The sequence below is a fragment of the Dunckerocampus dactyliophorus genome, chromosome 20 (genome assembly GCF_027744805.1).
Source record: "Dunckerocampus dactyliophorus isolate RoL2022-P2 chromosome 20, RoL_Ddac_1.1, whole genome shotgun sequence".
Taxonomy (NCBI): Eukaryota; Metazoa; Chordata; class Actinopteri; order Syngnathiformes; family Syngnathidae; genus Dunckerocampus; species Dunckerocampus dactyliophorus.
The window spans coordinates 15,124,244-15,146,367 of NC_072838.1; the positions used below are offsets into that span (position 1 = coordinate 15,124,244).

A 22,124-nucleotide genomic window follows, 5' to 3' on the forward strand; every position below is an offset into this window, starting at 1 on the left:
TAATAATTAATCCTTGTTGATTAATTATTTGCAGGGCAAAGTAATCTCTGTCAGAGGTGACAGAGGGGAGAAGGTAAGTAAACCTGTCGCTAATGATGCTGCATGGCCTGCATTAATTAACCACCATGTTTGTCTATGATATATAGTACATACTGTACTGTATATACTTACCGTCTGCATGTATTGATCATCTGCTACTACTTACTTTACTGTATAGCCAGACGGATAGATTGGTTGGTAAATACTTAAGTAGATAGGTAGATGAATCGATTGCCAGATAGTTAAGTATGCAGCTAGGGCCTTCAGTGAGGACTTAAGCGACACAATGCACTTCTTAATACCACCACTATATACTATACTGTATATAATATGCCCTATTGCATATTAATTGTACAATAGGGCATATATATATATATATATATATATATATATATATATTTATACAGTATATATATATATATAGATATATATATAAAACACTGTCTGTTTCCTTTAGGGTTAGGGTTAGGATCAATTAATCCCTGTGCTATTCATGTGATGATACGTTCAAGTGCAGCCAATCAGAAGACGGAAAAATGATGACCATACTGTAGCCAGCAAGCCAGCCTTGTGGGCTGAATCAGAAACCTGATTGGTTAAACAGTCCCATTACTAATAGTGTAAGTGACACGGGATGGCACTACTGTTTCTGAAGGCCCTGGGCACATCACATTGACATGGCAACACATAGAAGCTGAAATTCGATTGGACAAAAAAAGTACATACACATACTGGAAGCAGTGCAGGCAAGAGACACGCTACAAAATGAAGATAATAGATTGATGGGAATAAATTATTACACTATGAAACAAATACTAGAATGTATGCTGTGTCTCAATAGTGTTTAGACCAGCAGAGAATGCTTTGCTGGCCCTGACCGCACACCACTGCTGTGGGTAGGTAAATGGCTAGCTAGCTAACTAGATAGGTAGGTAGGTCAATGCTAGATAGATACTGCAGTTAAATTGCTAGCTTGCTAGCTAGATTTGTAGGTACAGCAAAGAGCTAGCAGCTGGCTTGGAAGGTAGGTGAATAGTTAGTCAAATAGGTAGGCGGATAGGTTGGTAGCTAGAAAGTTATGTAAAAAACTAGCTAGCAAACTAGATAGGTAGATCAATAGATTGATAGAAACCTAGCCTGCTAAGTAGACAGCACATTGCCTGCACAATTTAGTTGCTTTTTAAGTTACATTTGGACATTTTTAGCTGTCAGGTATAAAATGAAGTTAAAACCTTTTAACAGTAAAACACTACTTTAGCCTACAACAAGTCCTCCATGCTTATAGAATTGCAGTGCTAAGTTTTTTGTACAATTTCCTACTAAATTCTCATTCTGAACTATTGGAATAGTTCATCAGACATGTAAGTATTTGTAGTTATGTACCAAAACAACAAAAATATATCCATTCTTATTACATCATTTAAAATAGTATGAACTATTTGTTTGTTATTTTTGCATGAGTGATCTATTCCTTTGCCAAAGCTTGCTGCAATTTATTGCTTCAACTTGATGCAAAAATTGTGACATCAGCCAAGCAATGCATTGTGGTTTAACGTGTCTATTTTGGTCAATGAGTTGCATGCATTCATCCCTCTAATTGCACCTTTAACTGAGCCCAATGGCAATTTCTCTGTGTCACAATGTTGTTGTAGGCCCATACTAAGGCTTTATCCTAATCTAAGGATGAAAGAAATGACGTGTGTCCCAATGATATACAGTATTGTACAGCCCTGATTGAATTCAAAGGCACTGCCCTAACCAAAGTGAATGAAATCCTTTTTTGTGACAGCACGACCATCGTCTACCCGCATTAACGGCCATCCTGCATGTGTGTGTAGCTGCTCACGTCCAAATAAATAACACCAACTTTGTGTTTACAGGGTGACAGAGGCACCATAGGGCTCACAGGTGCCCCTGGACAAAAGGGAGAGAAGGTGTGGCACACCTGAACCTGGCGGATTTTGGTGTTTTCTGAATCCAAACAGTTGGCGATTTGGCCCTGACTTTGTGTTTTTTATCGCCTAACAGGGTGTCGGGGGCATTCCTGGTATAGATGGACTATCTGGAGACAAAGGAGACAAAGTATGTGCACGTTTGCTTTCAATTTTGTGTGATTTTGATTTTAAATGATCATTTTTTTGAAAAGGGGGAGGCAGGTCGGGCTGGGAATCCAGGACTTCCTGGTCTGACTGGATCAACGGTGGGTAGTTTCTCCCACTATATGTGTGTAATCCTTTCTTTAACACAAAGCATTGCTTAAGGATATTAAATCAGTTTAATACTCATACATTGTTTACATATACATACTGTATATGTATATATATTTTTTTACCTCCCAGAATGCTATGGTTTCTTTTGGGGGGGAAAAAAAAGCTTATTCATTTACATTGTGCCTTTTTGCTATAATTTTTTCCATTCTTTTATGTTTTTTGTTTTAATTTTTATTTTTTAAATGAATGAAATACATTTTGCTGTCTCAACATAATAGCTTAATATACAAGTAACATAACATGAGTAATTCTGTCAAAATAGTTTTTATTAGAAATGTGTACATGTTTTCAAATGGAAGGACATTTCGCTGGAACTTTATTGAAATATCCTATTTAATATCATTATTTGATCTTATATAATATATTTATAGATTTTTCTATGAATTAACACTGTTTAATTGGATTTTTTTGTGATAGAAGACGTAAAAGTACATGTTTTAAAATCAATTTGTACATGTTTCCAAATGTATGGAAAAATGATTTCACTGCAAATTCATTTAAAAATATTATTTAATGTTAATTACTTTAGATCATAGTATACATTTATTGATTTTATATTGTTTCAATCCATTTTTAAGTAGATTTTTTAGTGTCTTTCCCTTTTCCTTGCTTTCCACGTTTCCTATAACAAATTGATTCATTGGGTCCAGTCACTAACACATTATCATGTTATGTTGGCCCATCTGCACTTGGCAGGGCATTCAAGGTGATGCGGGATATCCAGGAACACCAGGACCGAAAGGTGTCAACGTGAGTGTCGACACCACATCCGCTCAGTGCTAACTTGATCATTTTCATTTTTAACAACATTGATGCGTTGTCTCACAGGGCGAGCAGGGAATAAAAGGTGAAAAGGGATCGATAGGACCCAGTGTAAGTTGTCCCACATGCAAAATTTCAACATGCTTATTTTAAGATGTGTAGCGAAGCCTGCTTTTTTTATTTTATTTTATTTTTTTACAAATAATGGGCATATACACGGGGTGGGCTCATCTAGCTTGGGGCGGGTCGGAGGTGGTATCATGTCCATGCGGAAGGAGGTTCCGTCCTTTGTGGAACTTCAAAAGTGAGCGTTTGAGCGCCTCTTCTCTCAAAAGTGGAGCAAATAAGAGAGGGAGATGTTTTAGCCTCTCGGGACACATAATACGTAATACTGTTGCAACCTAATTCAAAAGTCAGTTTTGCATATAGGGCACCACTGAAAGCCTTAAAGTCATAATCCTTTTCTGTACACATGAATAAGCCTCAGTTTTGCCATTAAAGTGTATCACTTCTGTCTATCTAGTTCAGGAAATGTATTTCACAACACACACAAAAAATCCTATCATCACCTTTATCCAAATATGCACTTATGTTCATCTATGGTCCATGCCACACCCCTCCCCTCCACATTTTTACAGACATAAATTTGAAAAGAACTGAAAAAATAGATTTTCTTTCAAAACATGTTCCCTTTTTGTAGCAGAACATGTTTTTCTTACAAAACGGTACCAAATGCTTGTAGGAAGAGGCTGCTGCTTAATGATCCCGTTTCTCCAGAATGTGTCAGGTCAGGTGATCATAGGAGATGTTAGGTTAAATAAATGTGAATAACCAAGACATCTCACAGTGAGAACTAGAACATTCCTCTTACCGAGGGTCGTAATTGTCCGAACAGATGTGACTCCTTTGATTCACTCTCCCCACTTCCTGTCTGGACTCGTGTGGGGGCTTATTTTGGCTACAAAAGTAGTGGAAGCTGTCTTGATGTCTGGAGCTTGTGAAAATCCATCACACATCGTCACGTCCTATATGGTGATGCGAGAAGGCACGGCGACCCGTCAGCTTCCATTTGAACGTGACCTGTAGTAGCAAAGCAATAAACAGAGAATCTCTGATTACTTTGCCACACGGCATGGGGATGTGGAACAGGTCGGCATCGTACTGAAATCCCATCATGCTTCTGCTGCGACATGTTCAGCTCAGCCTGGCTGTCAATCAAACTCAAAGTCAGCAATTTCCTGGAGGTCAAAAGTGGTAAAGTACTTGTGGAAGTGATAAAGAGACCTTACTTTGGGATGAAGTCACTTACTGCACAGGACCTCTATTCTCTCTCTGTGGAGAAAAAAGTGAAGTGGAGGTAGACTGTGTGTGAGTGGTTGCCATTTTAGCCGGAATCCCTTTGAAACGCTAACTTGAATACGGGTATTTTAAAAACACATATTTTTCTATGCGCTTTGCCCTCTCGTCCACATGCAAACGGAGCTTTTGGAAAACTCCAGCTAGAGTGGACATTTTGAAAAATGTGCAACATTTAACGTGAAGTTATTGACATGCGTGTTGATCTCATTTAATGCTGTGCGTGTGCCTTATAACACGCAAAAAATATTGGGCTGCATCTAAGTGTGCAATGATTTGAAAGATAATATACACATCATTGCACATTTAATATCTCACTGCAGTCATCCCTCGCCACGACACCATTCGAATTTCGCGGCTTCACTCTATCACAGTTTTTCAAAATATATTAATTAATAAATCGGGTTTACAAAAACGTATAACTACGTCTTTGGTATTGAATGAGTTAATACATTTCTGAAAAATCGACAGAGTGAGGGAGCGATAAAGTGAGGGTCGACTGTATCATCGTTGAGAGAGTTGAGTCCTGTACTTTGGCGCAAGCTAAAATGACATCAACATGACACTTTCACCAGCAGGGAGCGCCCTACAGCAAGGAAACCAATATGTCCGCATATTGTCTTCATATATGACTTACTGGGCCGATGATTTCAAAGCTTGTCTCTTTTAGGGGACGACCGGTTTGGATGGCTTACCTGGAAAACCTGGCGTTCCTGGCCAAGATGTAAGCCACCAGCTTTGATTAATATTGTTGTAGTAATAATAATGTAATCATAATAATAATACTAATAATTTTGTTCAGGGTTTGAGGGGACAGACTGGTTTGCCTGGGGCCAGTGGGGTCAAAGGTGACAAGGTAGGTCCTCCTCCCCATGTGCTATGTGCACATACACATTCAGGTGCACTTCCAGCAAAAATTGCATTATGTGCATATTGTATATACCGTACATCATTACAAATGGGTATAATCAATGTGTACACTCCAGACATTCCTCTGTCTCTTTTGTGTACCATCAAAGTCATCTTGTCTGTCTGCAATTACTGACTTTCTACGTCTCGCAACGCCCATGTGTATGCACGCAGAAACACACGTTCACACAGCATGCATTGCAATTTTTCCTTTATGACTATACAGTAAGTACACGCTTTCAGCGACGCCATTGATGGTGAAATATGGCTGTTATCATGTCGCCTGAGGACAAAAGCATGGAAAGCCCTTTTAGGTGTAATGTTTTCTTTCTTTCTTGTGGGAACTGTGTCACAGGGGGAGCGAGGAATTCCCGGATTACCCGGTGATGTGGTAAGTGCTCATAAAAAAGGCAGAAAAAAAGCAAATCAAATAGGAATAATCATACAAACGACACAATTTTATATATTTTTTGAAATTTTATTTACAAGTTTTGTTGTTGAAGATCAAATTTGTATATTTACTTTCTTTCAGTATCAACAAGAGGGTCTAAGAGGAGAAAAGGTACGTTACTGCTGTAATATACACTAATAAATACTGTATAAGAAACCTTTATATCTCCTGGAAATGTGCAGCGTCTTTAATAAATAACACACCATCTTGTGGGTGTGAGGTGCGAGCTATAGCATATCATACTTTTTTTGTGTGTAGAATTAAATTATGTCATAAATGCTAATTAACGTGACCTCTTTCAGGGAGATGTTGGACTTCCCGGGCCTCCAGGTGCTGATGGCCCACCAGGACCACCTGTAAGGATGTTGGGAATCCCTTGCTATATGTTTGTTGTTGTGTGGAAAAAGAAGTGTCATTGAGTATTGCTGTTTTACACCTATAGGGTCCTCCAGGTTTACAGGGTCTACCAGGGGAGCCAGGAGAGTTTGGCCAAAGGGTAAGAATGACATTTTCATGCAAAATGGCCATATGGAAGTTTATAATTCACTTAAAAATTATGCCAAAATCTTGCTAACAAGCAACGTTCCCAAAGGTAATTACACTTCACAGCTATAGGGGGAGCTCCAGTTGAGAGATGATGGTGTCTCCTGAGAAGCTCTCAATGAAGCAAACATCTGGCCTGTATCAACTAGAAGCTTTTAATCTCATTTACTAAATGAATCATAGTCCAGTGAGACAGTTTAGAACATCCAATGTTAATTCTCAGTGCTAATTAATGAGCTGCTCAGCCGCCATGTTGCTTTCTCTCTCCATCCCAGTAGTTTTACACTACTTTATATTCACAAAAAATGTTCAAATAAACAGTTGGAGCTGATCTGTTTGCCAGTAGATTAAAACTAATCCGCTTTTGTGCATTGTAAGGCTAATAAAATATGGGAATAAGTCACAGTTACACTATTCAAACTGAAATGAGTTGTCTCCTATAGGGGAAGAAAGGTGAAAGTGGATTGCCTGGAGTAGATGGACTTCCAGGACCTGTTGTAAGTTCATTTTTAATAATGGGGGGTTTGGAGGGAGGGGGGTGTTTGCAAGAAAATGCTCATAACTGAGGAGACTGTGTTTAAACCTGCCCCCCATCCAATCCAAAGACTTACATCTCTAGAGGGTGTCATTATGATTCATTAAATAACTTTCCTGGTTGCTTTCAGGGTCCACAAGGTCCACCGGGACCACCAGGGAACACTGGTAACACTGGACCACCTGTGAGTAAAACAACCGGACTAGAAATGAAGACGCGTTATAACATGACAGGTGTGTTTCTTACTGCCCCCTATCCTTCATCAAGGGACTGCCTGGTGAAATTGGATTTTCAGGCAAACCTGGCGAGGCTGGAAAGCCTGTAAGTTCCATTTTTGAATCACAAAATTGTAACACGAATTTAGTTTAATTTTAGTACAATTTTGTTATATTACATGTTTTCTGCTTTCTGTTCTTCCAAAGGGTGTTCCTGGTAAAGATGGACTGGATGGTCTTCCTGGTAATGATGGCGCCATGGTCAGTATAGCCTTTTATTTAATTTGGTAACTTACACTTTTTTTTAATTTTCATCCACAGCCCTTATTTGAGACATGAACACACGTCTTTCCCTTTTCTGTGCATTCTAAAGATATAAAAACAGGTAAAAAAGAGGCAGGTAATTAATGTACATAATAGGGCACACCTATTTCCCCTAGAAAGCCTGTTATTCAAACACCTATAAAAACCTCCAACAAGGTTTTATGGTTTTATATTAGTAACAGGTAGTAACAGGTATATTCATGATAACAGGTAATACTTACAGTATTTTGCTGTATATTGGTCATTTTTAAGCATTCCCGGAACTTCCTTCCTGGTTGCATTGATTTCACATAACAACGTAGAAAGGAACGCCAACACCTAGCGTTTACTTTTCCAAGCTGACAAACAAAAACACAGCAGCAGCGGTGGCAGCTCCAATATGTAGCGTTACCTTTCAGTAGTGGCCTGATGCATTGTGCACGCGGCTCAGACGCACTGAAGGCGAGTGTGCGGTGAAGCGAGTTGCTAGACGGCTAGTAGCTAGCGGTGTGCTGTGGCGAGGTGTCACTGCGCCAGTAAAGTAGTCCTTTGGCATAACAATGTTAATAATAATAATAATAATAATAGTAATAATAATAATAATAACAATGTCGCAGTAGCTTGGTTAATATACAGGTCACATTATGTAAATGCAGTGTTATTGCTGCTTTCTGGAGGTTTTTCAGAATGCTTTATAGGCAGAACAGGTGCGTCCCATATCTTTAGAACACACAGAAACTAGAAAGAGGTTTCTTCATGTCTCACATAAGGATTGTGGATGATGGGCAAAATTCCCCAAAAAGTGCAGTTTTCTTTGACGTTAAAATGCATCAAAGGATTAGCTCTGTGTGTGTGCGTGTATGTGTGTTTTGCACTTTTTATTTGGCTTTTTTGTAGGTTATCGTGCCTGACTCAACATGAAAAGTGAGCATAACATGCTCAATTCAGCAAAGGATGCACTTTTTCATCTCGGAGTGTGTTACCAATAATACCTAACTGTCTGCCAAGCACAATAAATATGTTAAAAAGTGAGACACGTCTGTGACACGTGTTATTACAAAGGGGTAAAACTGAGGGCATTAGTGCTTTTAATGTTTTAATAAAAACATACTTTTTACACTTGTGTGAGAGTTAAGAATGTTAAAATGCTTTAAAGCTGATAAAGCATGTGTGATGGTGACAGTTTGACCCCGGAACAGATCATTTCCATTATTTTCTATGGGAGAATCTGAGGAAATTGTAGTTGAAGCACTACAAGAATATTTTGGATTCAGTACACAGTTTACCTGGTACACGTGACTCAGCTTTTGGAAGTATGACATCTAACTAGAACTGTGATGTCCCTGAAGGGGCCCAGAGGAGAGCGTGGAACAGATGGTTTTCCTGGCAAGCCTGGACCAAAGGTACTGTAACTACATCTCTATCACAAACACACACACACCAATGCAGCTTTTTGAGTGAGTTTTCCACATGCAAATGTCACATTTATCATTTAATGGCCACATGTGTAACCCCCTCTGAGCCTTCTAGGGTGATGATGGGCCTCCTGGACCAAGAGGACCTCCAGGGGAGAGAGTGAGTGGACAGACAGATGACGTTTCTTTACATTTTTATTTTTGCTGACTTGAGGAATTACGTATTCTTTTTAATAGGGAGAGGCTGGTGCTCCTGGTCAACCTGGTGCTGGTGGAGCAAGAGGAGAGAGGGGAAGTCCTGTATGTATTATTAACAATGCACATAGTTGGTCAATTTAAGACTCTCTGAAGGAATTTATTTATTATAATTATGTGACACAACATGTTTGTTTTTTTTAATCAAAAATTTGCTGACACTTTGCTGACATTTCTAGAATTTATTTATCGTTTTAGGGTGAAAGAGGACAGGAGGGACCATTTGGGCCAAAAGGTGAAAAGGGTGACAAGGTAAAACTTTATAATTGTGTATCCAGTTGCACTCCAATACATCTAATATGTCTAAATAATGCTACTATTGGCTGTAATTCATTCAACATACTGTGTTCTCCTGCCTTCAGGGTGAAATAGGGGCCAGGGGACCACCCGGTGTTCCTGGAAATGTAAATATATGTATAATGTATTTTGTATAATTTAAAAAAAGCAATAATTGTGCAAGATAATACGAATAAGACTGGAGTTTTATTTGTTTTTTTTGTTTGCTTTATAGGTAGCAACTGTTATTCCTGAGCCGGGTGAACCTGTAAGTTGACTCTCAACAAAACAAAACTAATACAGTATATAAAATAATATATCTTGTGCTTTAAATGTAAATGTTAAATACTTCACCCTTTGAATCTGTGCCTCTTAACTCAGAAATGCTAAATCTCTTGTAATTTGTAGGGAAAACCAGGAGAGAAAGGAGAGAAAGGGGACCAAGGACAGACCGGAGAAATGGTGGGTTTTATTTTTACCTTTCTTGTTTGGCATGAAGTTGCTCTCCTGCACCTTATCGTCCCTGAAATGTGAGCAAAATACATGTTGCAATAGGCAGAAGAGTCCACTAGATGTCAGTAGAGATGCAATAAAGAGCTGATGAAGTAGTAGCAGCAACAGTAGGAGCTCTGCAATGGCTTTTATGCGTGGTATATATTATGTTTGTATGGGTAGGTAATTAATGAAATGAAAGAATAAATATGTCGTAAAAATGTGCAACAAATAGATGCATTTTATTTCATATTTTTAATTATTTTATTACATTTATTTATTTTCCTATCAGTAATGTAAAAAATTATGTGGTGAAAATGTGCCTAAAGTGGCACATTAGAACAATTGCTCAACAATATGCTTTCTATGAAGGGCCCGAGAGGATTACCTGGTGAACAAGGCTTTAAGGGTCCGCCTGGACCAGCGGTAAGGCACTAGTGACCTTGTAGAGCTCATAAAAACAACAATTAAATCAATCAATGCAATGCATTTTATGGACTTGGTGCACATCTGTATATGTTTCTTCCAGGGCCCTAAAGGTGACGCAGGACTTCAAGGAGAGGCAGGACGTGTTGGAGATCCAGTGAGTATACAGTATTCGTTGTCATTCATCTTGTCACAAGTGAGTAGATGCAATGTACTGCAATGCGGTGACTGCTAATGGTGTCATGTGTTTCATACAGGGCCCTCCTGGCGTGGCCGGACCTCAGGGGCCTCGAGGACTACCAGGCAATGTGGTAGGTCTACACGGACAATTACATCCGATGCATGCAAGTTCATAATCATGACGAACAGTGAGGTTTGTTTTTTGTAGGGCATACCAGGCATCATTGGGCCCCCTGGTGCAGCTGGAGAGAGAGGAGACAAGGTTGTTTAAGCACTTTTTCATATGGTTATGTGAAAAATATAGTGTGTAGAGGTGCGGCACAGCATTGTATAAGGTTTTTATTTATTTTGGTTGGTCAAAAATGAATACAGTGACTAAAATGAATACTTTTTTGTTGCAAAATGTAGAGAATTTGGGGAAAATTATAAATATACATTTAATTTTATTATTGCAGTTTTAAATATTACTTATTATGATTATTATTCATAATACTAATTTTTAAATAATACCGAGTTTGCAATATACGCACATCATGTAAGAAATTTAACAAATACGTTATTATTTTTGTTGAATTTTTCACTGTAACTTGTTTTTTTGTTTTGTTTTTTAAATAGGGAGAACCAGGCAAACCAGGGCAAACAGGTCAACGAGGTCCACCCGGAGAACCTGGCTTGATTGGGCCCCCAGGACCAACAGGGAAGGGAAAAGATGGCCTAACTGTAAGAAATACATTGCAATACAAATACACTATATTGCTTAAGCTTGTTGTTTATTAAAGCTCATTAGGAGCTAACATAAAGATGCTTTTGGTGCAAAAGGTGATAGGAAATCATCTTAATGTAATGCAGTAAGTCATGAAACCTTAGAGTACCTTTCCTTCCACGTGCTCTGCTTTTAAACATGCACTCTGCCTGGCATTACAAGTGGAACCACAACAACACAACAAGCCTGCGTCGGCACATTTTGTGCGGCAGCGCAACATGTTTCGCCATCGTTTTTCACCTCAGAGCTGCTGATGAGGCAGGAACCAACAGGAAGACCGCTGTTAAGAAATCACATTAAAGTAACAACGGGTTCACAGCAGTTCTATTTTTATTTATTTTTCTGTTGATTTTATTCTATTTTATTTTTTACGGCTGCCAGGTGCGGCGGCCCTGAGGCCTCGCTGCCGTTTATGTGCATAAGGAATGAACTCGTACACACTTTCCAGGACTTAATGATTTAGCCTGGTGTTGTGAGAGGTTTAATTGATGTAATGTGTGATATGACAGGGTGAACCAGGACCACGGGGAAATGAAGGACCCCCAGGCCCAAAGGTAATGGGATTTTCTGTCAAACTCATTTAAAATTCAAAACCATTGCATTTCGTTTTGAGCAAATTTGGTATCTAGTGCAGTGCAATGATGAGTGGCTAGAATGGATGAGCTGGGGAACCATTTTTGCCATTTTCCTCTAGAAGTGAGTTTTATTTCTGTTTCTCAGGGCCCACCAGGGTCAAGAGGGGAGCCAGGGTTACCAGGGGACAGGGGCTCCCCAGGAGAAGGCAAAGTAGGACCTCAGGTATGTAGCCCGTTCCATTATACTGTGCATTCTATTTAAAATATTTCTATACTAACCATCTTTGTGTTTTTTTCAGGGCCCCCCCGGGAATAATGGGGATCCCGGATCTCCTGTAAGAATGATTTAAAAATCTTTATATATTGTTGTATATAGTATATACAGTATTATATATTATTTGTGGTTTCCAGGGCTTGAGGGGTCTGCCTGGCGTTACTGGTGCTCAAGGCCCTGCAGGACATAATGTGAGTCCAAACATTGGTAAATCTTTTGAATAAAGTGAAACCTCCAAAGTTGAGTTTTATACCTGTGATGAAAAGTGTGATGATAACCATAGAACCTCATATTATGGAGTCATAATAACAAACTGGCACAGAAATGTTTTCACGCCCCCCAGTAATATCGATTTCTTTATCTGTACTGTACAAACTGAACTCGAAACTGAAAACAGCGAAATGGAGAGGAGTCAAGCATACAGGCGTATTGAAGAGTACGACAAATTCATACATGTTGGCAGGTCTGCACTAATTTTGAAAGTCCTCCTTGCCTCTCACGCCACCCCTGACTGTGCCCCCAAATGGGGACCCGCCTCACTGTTTAAGAAGCTCTGTATTAGAGAGAGAAAGAGAAAAAAATATATATAGAAAAAGAAGGGTAAATTAAAAAACTTAATTAAAATTGATTACCTCAGACAAAAATAAAATGAATAATTAGAAAGAAAAAAAACAACTAATAAATAGGGGTTTCACGAGCCACTCAAATCACAAGACGCCAAGGTGCTGAAACCAATGCACAGCGTGAGCTCTCTTCCTGCCTGTTTGGAGGCGGGAGACGAGGAAAACAGACACGCAAAATTATCGAGTTTGTTTTCATTCATTGTGTGATGAATTTATTTATTATTGTCCCAGGCATAGTGTCCACGAGAAATCTTGTCACGTTTTAATCTTGCGAGATCTTGTGACACCCCCAGTTAAAACCTGCTCATTTTCATGTATTGTGCGATTAATTAGTTAATGATCATGCCGGGCCTCGTGGCCACGAGACTTGTCATGTTTTAATCTCTTGTGACACCACTACTAATAAAACAAAATAATATATTATGGATTTTGATTGACTGAGAGGCAGAGATTATTTGCTATTCACCCTCTGGTTGCTATTTGACAGTTTCAACCTGGACCAGATGAATTTCTGATAGGAAAATGTGCTTTGATGTTGACCCTATGTAATTTGTATTCATTATAATGAATTGCCTTGTGTTGCAAACAGGGTCTGCCGGGAAGGCCAGGAGAGAAAGGCTCACCTGGAGAGCCTGTAAGTATGGATTTAACAAACAACACCATGACAAACTAGAAAGGCATGGCTTGTAGACAACCACACCGTATCCAACGGGGCATCCTCTGTTACGTTTTAAATATAATTAGCTCATTTTTTGTCTCCACCATCTCTTAGGGAAAAGCAGCAGACCTTTCTGATTTAAAACTGAAGGTAAGCACAGCCTTTTATTCAGCAAAACAACATGTTTGTTCTTTTCATATCTTCAAGTTAATGTCTCTGGCATATTTGTAGGACATCTGTTCAGACTGCCCAGCAGGTCCACCCGGACCACCCGGTATCCCGGGACTCCCAGGCGATAAAGGACAACAGGGACCTCCTGGGAAAAATGGTCAAGATGGCTACCAAGTAGGACAAAGTCATTTATATTCTGCATTGTTCTAATATCACCTGTCCCCTAATGTGAAGTAAATTATGGACCCTTAAAGTGTGTGCGTGTGCACTTTATTACCCCTAAATGAAGCATGAGGTTGAAGCGGCTAATTCGTTCTCATCAATCACAGTCGGCGTGACGGATGCCCGAGCACAGTCTGCATCGTTAGCCGGGCCTCCTCTGGGGGCAGTAGAGAGCAATTAGGACACGCTGAGTCTCCCAGGACAGAGACTGATGGTTTGCTGTGTCATTACAGGGCTCGCCGGGACTACCTGGACCTCAAGGCCCCTCTGGAACTGACGGAGCAAAGGCAAGTTGGCACATTAACGGTTCCCTTATTACTATAATTAGTGGCTTTTGTCTAAGGACTTTTGACTCAAGTAAATGGGGCTGACTAACGCTCATTTTAATGTGTTACTAATTAAAAAAAAGAACAATTAATTATTTTAACCTTTTCACTTCGAATATTATATATTTATTACAGTAAATTTATATTTAAAGTTATATTTTTTTAACATTTCACCATGACATTTTTATTTTATTTTTGGCCATTTTTGTACATGTAATAAAAATTTTAAAAATGCTTCTTCACACAGATTTTTTCAAACCTTTTGATTCATTCGATCCACTGTTTAATCCTGAAATTGTAGCGGTTAATTTATTTCCACTTAAATGTGTTAACAGCAAATAACTACAGTATATCTGATACATTTGTAGTAATGATTAAATCAATGGTCAACCAATTATAGCACTCCACAATTACCTGAAAACAAACCAAAAGCAACATAAATGGCTCCTACAGTTGTTATTACTATTGTTATTACTAATGTATGATTAGCATTATTGTCCAAAAAGATGCTTGATGCCTGAAAATATAACGTAAAATGTATTTATATAATCCTCACAGGGACTCAAAGGCGATCGTGGAACTGCTGGAGCCCCTGGAGATAAAGGAGAAAAGGTATTTACAGCACTTAAAGACAAGAGTCATTACATGAATATATGTTGTAAGTCAGATTTAAGTCATTATTATTTATTGACAGGGTCACCCTGGACCTCCAGGCCACCCTGGTCCTCCTGGAATGATGGGCTCAGCTGTAAATTGCTGTTATTTGTACTAATATTTTTAAATGCATGCTCCATATTGACGCAGTGCTTATTTGTTGTGTTATTTTCCTCCCTCTTAAGGGTAACGATGGACAACCTGGTCCTGCTGGTCCCCCAGGACCCCCTGGAGAGAAGGTCAAGTGCTTTCACGCTTAGAAAACCTATCATTCTGCACACCTCCTCTTTGTATCTAGCTGGCATGTAGGTCAGCCAGAGTGTGTTATAATGCCGTCTATTACTCATGTTATCTTTTTAATGACTGGCCTGCCTGCCTGTCTGTTGGTTTTTAACAGGGCAAAGAGGGTCTCAAAGGGATCCAGGGTCCTCCAGGTCTTCCTGGCTTGACAGTAAGAACAAAAAATATACAGTCAACGTTAAAAGTAGCATCCCGAATGGGATATAGTGTTATAATGCAGCATCATATATATTCATACGTATATTCTACTCATCTGCAGGGTCCACCTGGGAAAGTGGGAAAAGATGGCCAACAAGGTGAACAAGGAGAATCAGTAAGTGGATTCCAAAGCATAGAAAACTCCAACAAGTCAAGAAACATGATGTTGCAACCTTTCCTTTTTCAGGGCAAGCGAGGTGAACCTGGACCACCGGGAAACCCTGGACTACGGGGGCTCCCAGTAAGTAACTGCCATTATTTTAAGGGGTGCAAATGGCAGAAAATGAGTTTGTGTATCTCTTTTGTTCAGGGCTTTAAAGGCCACAGAGGAGAACCTGGTAGTCAGGGGTCAAAGGTAAGAACAGCACACACCAGTCAGCTTCTTTTCTTATAGTGATTATAATACTGAAATAGCAATGGTAATTTTGCTCTATTGGAGATGATCTCAACCTGTGGCATGGCTACCTGTGATGGTATGCAGGAAGAGATTTTTTTTTAAAATAAAAATTAAATGATCTTACAAATATGTACATAAGATATGTGTGCAATAATCATATAAAGCAAAACAACATTTGGGTGGCACTTGGTGTAAAACGAACCACAGTTTTTAGACAAATAAAATATATACATATTGTTTTGTAAAACTCACAATTTTTTACATTTTCTTTAGCATTTTTTCCATATAATTTATTTATTTTTAATCTTACACTTGAAATTGAAACATTTATTTTATTTTTATTTATTGATCTTATTCTTTGCTGTTTTTATTTTTCAAAAAATACAAAAATAAACTTTTCATTTATTTTCACCTTTATTTCTATATGACATATTTTAAGAAATGTGTAGATTTTTTTGTATTATATGAATAGATTTGCCTTTAATTTATTCTATTTCATTAATTTGAGTTTTATTCTTATTATCATTATGTGAGGTGTGTTTTTTGTGGCTTTACATTTTTTTGTTCTTGACAAAAAAAAAAAAGGGAGAAGACGGAAAACCTGGACCGCCTGGACGGGATGGCAAACCTGGAAAAGAGGTAAAAAAAAGTTGTATATTCATATTTATCATTGAAACAATAACTGCAGCTTTATTTCAAGGAGAAACTGTACAATAAAATATAAATACTAGACACAGAAGAAGCCTTATAATAAGCTAATAAACAGACGGTAACGCTTCCTCGCGGCCGTGCCGTAAAGTAGCGATAAATATTGCACCGCAGCAAATCCTAGACTGTTAAAAGTACATCAAATATTCTTCAACATGCAGCATCGCACCGTGTCCTCTGGAATGCAGCCCGGCAATGATTAAAAGAAGCTCGGAGGCAGAGCGCCAAAATAACATTTAATCATGTCCTTATTTTACTGGCGCTTTCTAATTTAATACTGTGTACGAGCGTTATGTCCCATTTTATCCCACAGATACTACATTTGTGTATTTGTAAATATGATTTTGTGATGGCAGGGTCTGAAGGGGCCGCCAGGACCAGAGGGACTTGTTGGACCGAGAGGAGAGCCAGTGAGTAAGACTCGGCACGGAGATAGATATGAAATAAAACAGCACTGATGTCTTTCCTCCTCTCAGGGCAAACAGGGTGAACCAGGACCGTCAGGCAAAGCAGGCCTCCCTGGAACGCCTGTAAGTCACCACTCTTGGAGAAAAAAACACACCGCAGCTATCACGCAAAAAAAATAACCTTGACTGATGATGTTGCGTCGTGTTGCTCGATGCGCTGTGATAAATAGAAGAAGAAGAATGTGTACGCGCTGCCAGGCGATGATGGAAGTCATATTTGCCACGGTGGCAGGAGGAAGAACATCCTTCTCCTCACTTCAATGGAAATGACTCGCTGGAAAATGAATGTCAACAAAGAGATTGAATGCATCATCGAGGCACACAAGATGGAATCCACAGGTCCCAATACAAACTAGGGCGCCATTTGACTTGTTTTGTTGGCCCCCATGTTAGCAGGCTACTTCCTGGTTAACATCCTGGTTAAAATGACAGGACCATACCATTTATTTCCGGGCTGGGGGGTGTCTACATTGTGACTCAAAACAGAACCAATTTTTCTTACTCGTTTCTATTTGTTAGCTAGCAGGTTACTACTCTTTCTAGGTGAAAGATGAAGAATGACATAATACCGACTGAGTGACTACTAACTACAGATATGACTAACAAAGCAATACCTTATTGACGAGCTTGTTTACTATTTTTTAGCTAACAAACTGGTTAGCTTGCTAATTAGCTTACTAACTAGCTAGCCAACTTGCTGACCGACAGACTACAAAGATAGATATCTAGCTAACTCACTATAAACTAGAGGACTGACAAGCTAGCTAGCTAATTAACCAACCAAGAGCAGTGAAAACAATAGCTGTGGTTTTTGTGCTTGGAAGCATGACCGGGAGCTTTGATGCTAAACAAAAAGCAAATTAGAAAATGTAAATCCTTGTCTCATTTCACACATCGATTCTTACCATGCCTTTTTACAACGCACCTTTTAAAAGGAGCTCAATAATGGAGACAGAGGACGGGGCTTGGTGTCTCTCTCTGTCTTGCTCGCATCACTTCAGAGCGAGTGTGTCTGCTCTCCTTGTCCTAATGGAGTGATTTCACACTCAAATGATGGCTGTCCACTCGTGTAAAGCAGTGTGAGGTGGCAAAAGGAGCGCTGGAGCTTAGATAGAAAGTGACTGGAGCTGCGCGGGCTGATGGATGCTTGCCTGGCTGCTCGGGTGAAAACTCCATCAGTCAGCAGAAAAGGCCAGGAGGTGGGATGAGGCTAGGAAGAAGATGCAGCAAGGTGAAATGAGGAGAGAGCAGAGTCACAATCTTGTCAATGTTTCCATTCTGGCAAGCAAATCTCACAGCCAAAGATTGCTTTGTAAGATTTTCATCCACGTTGATTAGAATGCTAAAATAACTGGTAATCCTGCTCAATCCCCGGTAAGAAGCCAGGCTCAAGGAAGTCTACATTTTGTGTGTAATCCATCATTTTTAGGGCCTCAGGGGCGACAAGGGAGAATCTGGCAACCCGGGATTACCAGGATTCAGTGGGCCTAAAGGTCCATCGGTAAGTGTTTGGTCTGAAACATTCCCAGATATCCACTGTGAATAATGTGTTGTTTTCCCATGTTTTCCCATTTGCAGGGTCCACCCGGTCCAATTGGTCCGGAAGGGAAGCAGGTAACACAATCAATGACTTACATTACTCTACTGACCATAACATTCACACCAGAGACACGCGTCTTATATTGTAGTCAATTTGGAATTTCTATTTCTGTTGGTTCATGTTGTTTCTGGGGTCTTGCAGGGAGTTCCAGGCAGAATGGGTGACCGTGGTCTTAAGGGGGAGAAAGTAAGTCAGCCAACATGCACAACATTCCGCCCTATATGCTACGATATGCTACTAGAGTAGCGTTTTTGCAGGAGCCCCTCCTGTCATATAGAAGATCTTTGACTGTATACCAATGCCATTATCTCATCCAGGGGGACTCAGGCATGAAAGGAGATAAAGGGCATTCAGGAGAACCAGGAATCCCAGGAAATCCGGGACCGCCTGGCAGAAAGGGACACACTGGAATGATGGGCATGTCAGGACCACCGGGAGAAATGGGAGCTCCCGGGCCACAAGGACCTTCTGGCAACCCTGGTATGCCAGGCCCCAGGGTGAGTCAACAATTCACATGGACGATTTGGTGCACACAAGAACCCAGTCATCCGTGATCATGAACATGTTCTCAGGGGGAGTCAGCATCAGTGGAGCTGATGAGACGGCTCATTCAGGAAGAACTGTCCAAACAGCTGGATGGTGAGGCAACACTTCCCTCGCATTCTCTTTTGTTTTTTATTTCTACTCAAGAATACTAAAGACATGTCTGCTTCGTGCATGCAGCCAAACTGGCCTACCTCATGGCTCAGATGCAACCAGCCCATGTCAAGAGTTCTACGGGGCGCCCAGGTCCGCCTGGCCCTCCTGGTAAAGATGGGAATCCCGGGCGACCAGGCCCACCTGGTGAACCTGGTATACCTGGACTGAACGGTGGAGAAGGATCGAGGGGACCCATGGGCCCTAAAGGTAGAAGACATACATTCTATACACATGACATTATATACATTGTAATTATAACTATGAATCGATTGGTTTGTTAGTTCGGTCGAAATCTGCAAACCAAAATGGCCGACCATCGTTACGCGACTTACAGCTACTGGCGAGTGCAAATTTTTTATAGAATTTTCTATAAAAATGACAAAATATATAATTTGTACAGGAGAAAGTGTAAAGAAAACTCTATCTTTAGCCACACGGTCATCTATTTTTAATTCTATTTATTTATAAAAAAAAAGAAGTAAATACAGTCGTCCTTTGCAATATCGTGGTTCGATTAGCACTCCCTCGCTTTACAGCAATTTTTCACTAATTAATTAATCAGTTAATGGTCGCTGTTTTGTGGTTGGCTATGCCGTATTATTACTCAAAAATACTGAAAGACAAAGGTATATGTAGTATTCTGGCCACTAGGCGTCAGTAGTGTTCCATTATTGAGACGTGACATTAGATTGTCTTCACACTGCATGGAGTCAGCCATGGCGTGTCCGACATGACAGAGTGAAAAGAAGTTCTCCTCCCATTCAGTGCGGAAATGGTAAGTTTTTGCCTTCTTGGACTTCTTCCCACTCTGTTTTAAACCCTTCCTTAAGTTCAGAATACGGTGAATACATTTGAGGCTAAGTAGTTAGCTCGCTAGCTTGCTGATGGTTAAAGCCAAGGCTGTCTCTTGTGTCCCACTGATCCCGTAGCCTGCGCATTACAGTTGAGCAAGGTGGTGTAAACAAAGAATAATATGAGTGTAAAGGTGACTACAGGGGTGTTACTTCATGTCTACAGGGATCTAATAATGGTAAAGATTGTATTTAGAAAGTCATAAACAGGTTTTCGAGGGATGACTGTAAACAAAGTTCTTAACAATTTAATGTTTTTTGAAAAAAAAAAAAAGCAAAAGCTATGAACAGAAAAAATGCCCCCGCAAGTAAAAATAACATGGTCATACATGAACAAATACACTGCTTAACACAGCAAACAGAACCAATGTTGTAATGGCGGTAAGGAGAAAACTGCTAAGTCAGCATTAATAGCGCTGACGTGTTCATTGTAAACAGCAGTACAGCAAATGTACCATGTATGAGTTTTAAACCAACAGCTGAGTAGCAACATTTTAAAGCACATGCAGAGGTAGATAACCACTTACCACTGATGATGCTTCAAATGCAGCCACTATCATCTTGTGGACTTGATAAAAATACATCAGGAGGCTGCCTATTAGAGGGCCACTATAGGAGACTCATTGGTTAATTGAATAGAGGCTCTAACTACATTCCATGTCCCTCCCAGGTGAAAAGGGGACTCAAGGAGAAAAGGGAGACCCAGGTTTTGGTGAAAGAGGAGAACAAGGTCCTCCTGGTCCGATAGGTAACAAGCAGAAACACCACGCACACCCTTGAGTTGCACTTTGACAACATTGTGAGGCTCTAAAGCACTTGTGTCCTCTACAGGTCCAGCCGGTATGCCGGGCTACGGCAAAGACGGAAGCCCAGGACAAGCAGGAGCCCAAGGAGAACCAGGGAACCCCGGCCCCCACGGCCAACCAGGTCCTCCGGGACTTCCTGGCCAATGTGACCCCTCACAGTGTGCCTACTATGCCAGCCTCGCCAACAGACCTCACACCAAAAACGTCAAGGGGACTTAGATAAACAGAAGAGCTGTATTTATGAACATTGTCTCAATCAAGGACTTTTTTTTTTGGAGGACTTACAGTCATTCTTTTTTGTTTTCTTGTTTGAAGCTTGGGGGATTGGACGTTGGGGACTTTTTCGGGAGGGCAGCTAAGTATTTCTTCCTGACTTGCATGCTTCCTGTAAAATATATCTGGAAACAACGCGGGTCCCTCCAGGTAAACTAAACACATATTTTACGTACGATGATTGTTTATTAACGGAAGTGGTGGTTGACCACGTCTGTGCTTCTTATGCAGAAAGTCAGCCATAGCAGTGTCCTCCTTTAAATACAGCTTTAATTATGGAATAAACTAAAGGCCATGGAGCTCACATCTCCTTCTCCCAACTCATTGATTTGAGCCTTTCTACCTCTGGGAGAGATTCTATAATCATTGTGCAAATAAATAACCAGCGATTTTGCACAGAATTAAAGAGGAATAACTTTCCTTGTATATACATCAAGCAATCTAAAAGATGTTTGTCATCTAGAACTTATTAGAATCTCTTTTGACGGTGTTTTATTGAGATATTTTTTTGAAAAATGTCTCACAATAATATAAAGCCCCAATAACTAAACCAAAGATGGGTTTATAACTATCACTATACTCTCTATAACTGTTATTATTATTTATATGAGATCAAAAGTATTCTCAAACTAAGGGAGGAATACCACTGGTGGTACGCAGGCTCCATTTAGTGGTACGCAGGAACATAGGAAATAATTGTAAAAATAAAAATGTATTAACCAAAGATTATGAATGTTTAACTCGGAGCAAGTACATATTCAAAGCTAAATAGAGCTAAGCAGAGGTAGTAAAAACAGTGGTACTTGCAAAATATTTTTCAGGTGGGACTTGGCTTACCATTGTTTTAGCTTGTTGTTTCAAAGTCCCCTTATTCCTTACTGGAATATACAATCAAATGGTGCTAAAGTGTGTGAAATGAGTAGCATAATGTAAAGTATCGGGAAGACTCATTCATGTAATGTACTGTACTATAAAACTGGAATAAATTCATCTCAAACCACAGCCTTAGGCAGTGAATGTGAAGAGGCTATTCTGTCACAATGTCCTTAAGGTGGTTTTTATGTGTAAACACATGCGTACTACAGTACTGGCCATATTTGATGTGTTCGGGGACAATATTGACTTTTCTTTG

General features: G+C 39.8%; 1 protein-coding gene across 3 annotated transcripts in view; it reads left to right on the forward strand.

Annotated features, from left to right (window-relative positions):
- The window catches only part of col22a1 (collagen, type XXII, alpha 1), a 39,159-nt gene extending 17,120 nt beyond the window's left edge, over nt 1-22,039 (forward strand). For 2 of the 3 annotated variants that reach the window (XM_054764540.1, XM_054764541.1), the window contains 54 exons: nt 35-73; nt 1,920-1,973; nt 2,068-2,121; nt 2,186-2,239; nt 3,006-3,059; nt 3,138-3,182; nt 5,098-5,151; nt 5,230-5,283; nt 5,692-5,727; nt 5,869-5,898; nt 6,090-6,143; nt 6,230-6,283; nt 6,774-6,827; nt 6,996-7,049; nt 7,133-7,186; nt 7,288-7,341; nt 8,733-8,786; nt 8,914-8,958; nt 9,036-9,098; nt 9,252-9,305; nt 9,416-9,457; nt 9,565-9,597; nt 9,738-9,791; nt 10,194-10,247; nt 10,351-10,404; nt 10,505-10,558; nt 10,636-10,689; nt 11,043-11,147; nt 11,700-11,744; nt 11,911-11,988; nt 12,065-12,100; nt 12,177-12,230; nt 13,252-13,296; nt 13,435-13,470; nt 13,552-13,665; nt 13,947-14,000; nt 14,598-14,651; nt 14,734-14,787; nt 14,879-14,932; nt 15,091-15,144; nt 15,253-15,306; nt 15,379-15,432; nt 15,502-15,546; nt 16,174-16,227; nt 16,653-16,706; nt 16,773-16,826; nt 18,193-18,264; nt 18,342-18,377; nt 18,505-18,549; nt 18,681-18,860; nt 18,936-19,002; nt 19,087-19,269; nt 20,584-20,661; nt 20,745-22,039. In XM_054764540.1, coding sequence (XP_054620515.1) covers nt 35-73; nt 1,920-1,973; nt 2,068-2,121; nt 2,186-2,239; nt 3,006-3,059; nt 3,138-3,182; nt 5,098-5,151; nt 5,230-5,283; nt 5,692-5,727; nt 5,869-5,898; nt 6,090-6,143; nt 6,230-6,283; nt 6,774-6,827; nt 6,996-7,049; nt 7,133-7,186; nt 7,288-7,341; nt 8,733-8,786; nt 8,914-8,958; nt 9,036-9,098; nt 9,252-9,305; nt 9,416-9,457; nt 9,565-9,597; nt 9,738-9,791; nt 10,194-10,247; nt 10,351-10,404; nt 10,505-10,558; nt 10,636-10,689; nt 11,043-11,147; nt 11,700-11,744; nt 11,911-11,988; nt 12,065-12,100; nt 12,177-12,230; nt 13,252-13,296; nt 13,435-13,470; nt 13,552-13,665; nt 13,947-14,000; nt 14,598-14,651; nt 14,734-14,787; nt 14,879-14,932; nt 15,091-15,144; nt 15,253-15,306; nt 15,379-15,432; nt 15,502-15,546; nt 16,174-16,227; nt 16,653-16,706; nt 16,773-16,826; nt 18,193-18,264; nt 18,342-18,377; nt 18,505-18,549; nt 18,681-18,860; nt 18,936-19,002; nt 19,087-19,269; nt 20,584-20,661; nt 20,745-20,938 — 3,312 coding nt within the window. In that variant the 3' untranslated portion in view covers nt 20,939-22,039. The remainder of the gene's footprint in view (nt 1-34; nt 74-1,919; nt 1,974-2,067; nt 2,122-2,185; nt 2,240-3,005; nt 3,060-3,137; nt 3,183-5,097; nt 5,152-5,229; nt 5,284-5,691; nt 5,728-5,868; nt 5,899-6,089; nt 6,144-6,229; nt 6,284-6,773; nt 6,828-6,995; nt 7,050-7,132; nt 7,187-7,287; nt 7,342-8,732; nt 8,787-8,913; nt 8,959-9,035; nt 9,099-9,251; nt 9,306-9,415; nt 9,458-9,564; nt 9,598-9,737; nt 9,792-10,193; nt 10,248-10,350; nt 10,405-10,504; nt 10,559-10,635; nt 10,690-11,042; nt 11,148-11,699; nt 11,745-11,910; nt 11,989-12,064; nt 12,101-12,176; nt 12,231-13,251; nt 13,297-13,434; nt 13,471-13,551; nt 13,666-13,946; nt 14,001-14,597; nt 14,652-14,733; nt 14,788-14,878; nt 14,933-15,090; nt 15,145-15,252; nt 15,307-15,378; nt 15,433-15,501; nt 15,547-16,173; nt 16,228-16,652; nt 16,707-16,772; nt 16,827-18,192; nt 18,265-18,341; nt 18,378-18,504; nt 18,550-18,680; nt 18,861-18,935; nt 19,003-19,086; nt 19,270-20,583; nt 20,662-20,744) is intronic. The other variant, XM_054764542.1, reaches the window with a different exon arrangement.
- Nucleotides 22,040-22,124: the final 85 nt, after the last annotated feature.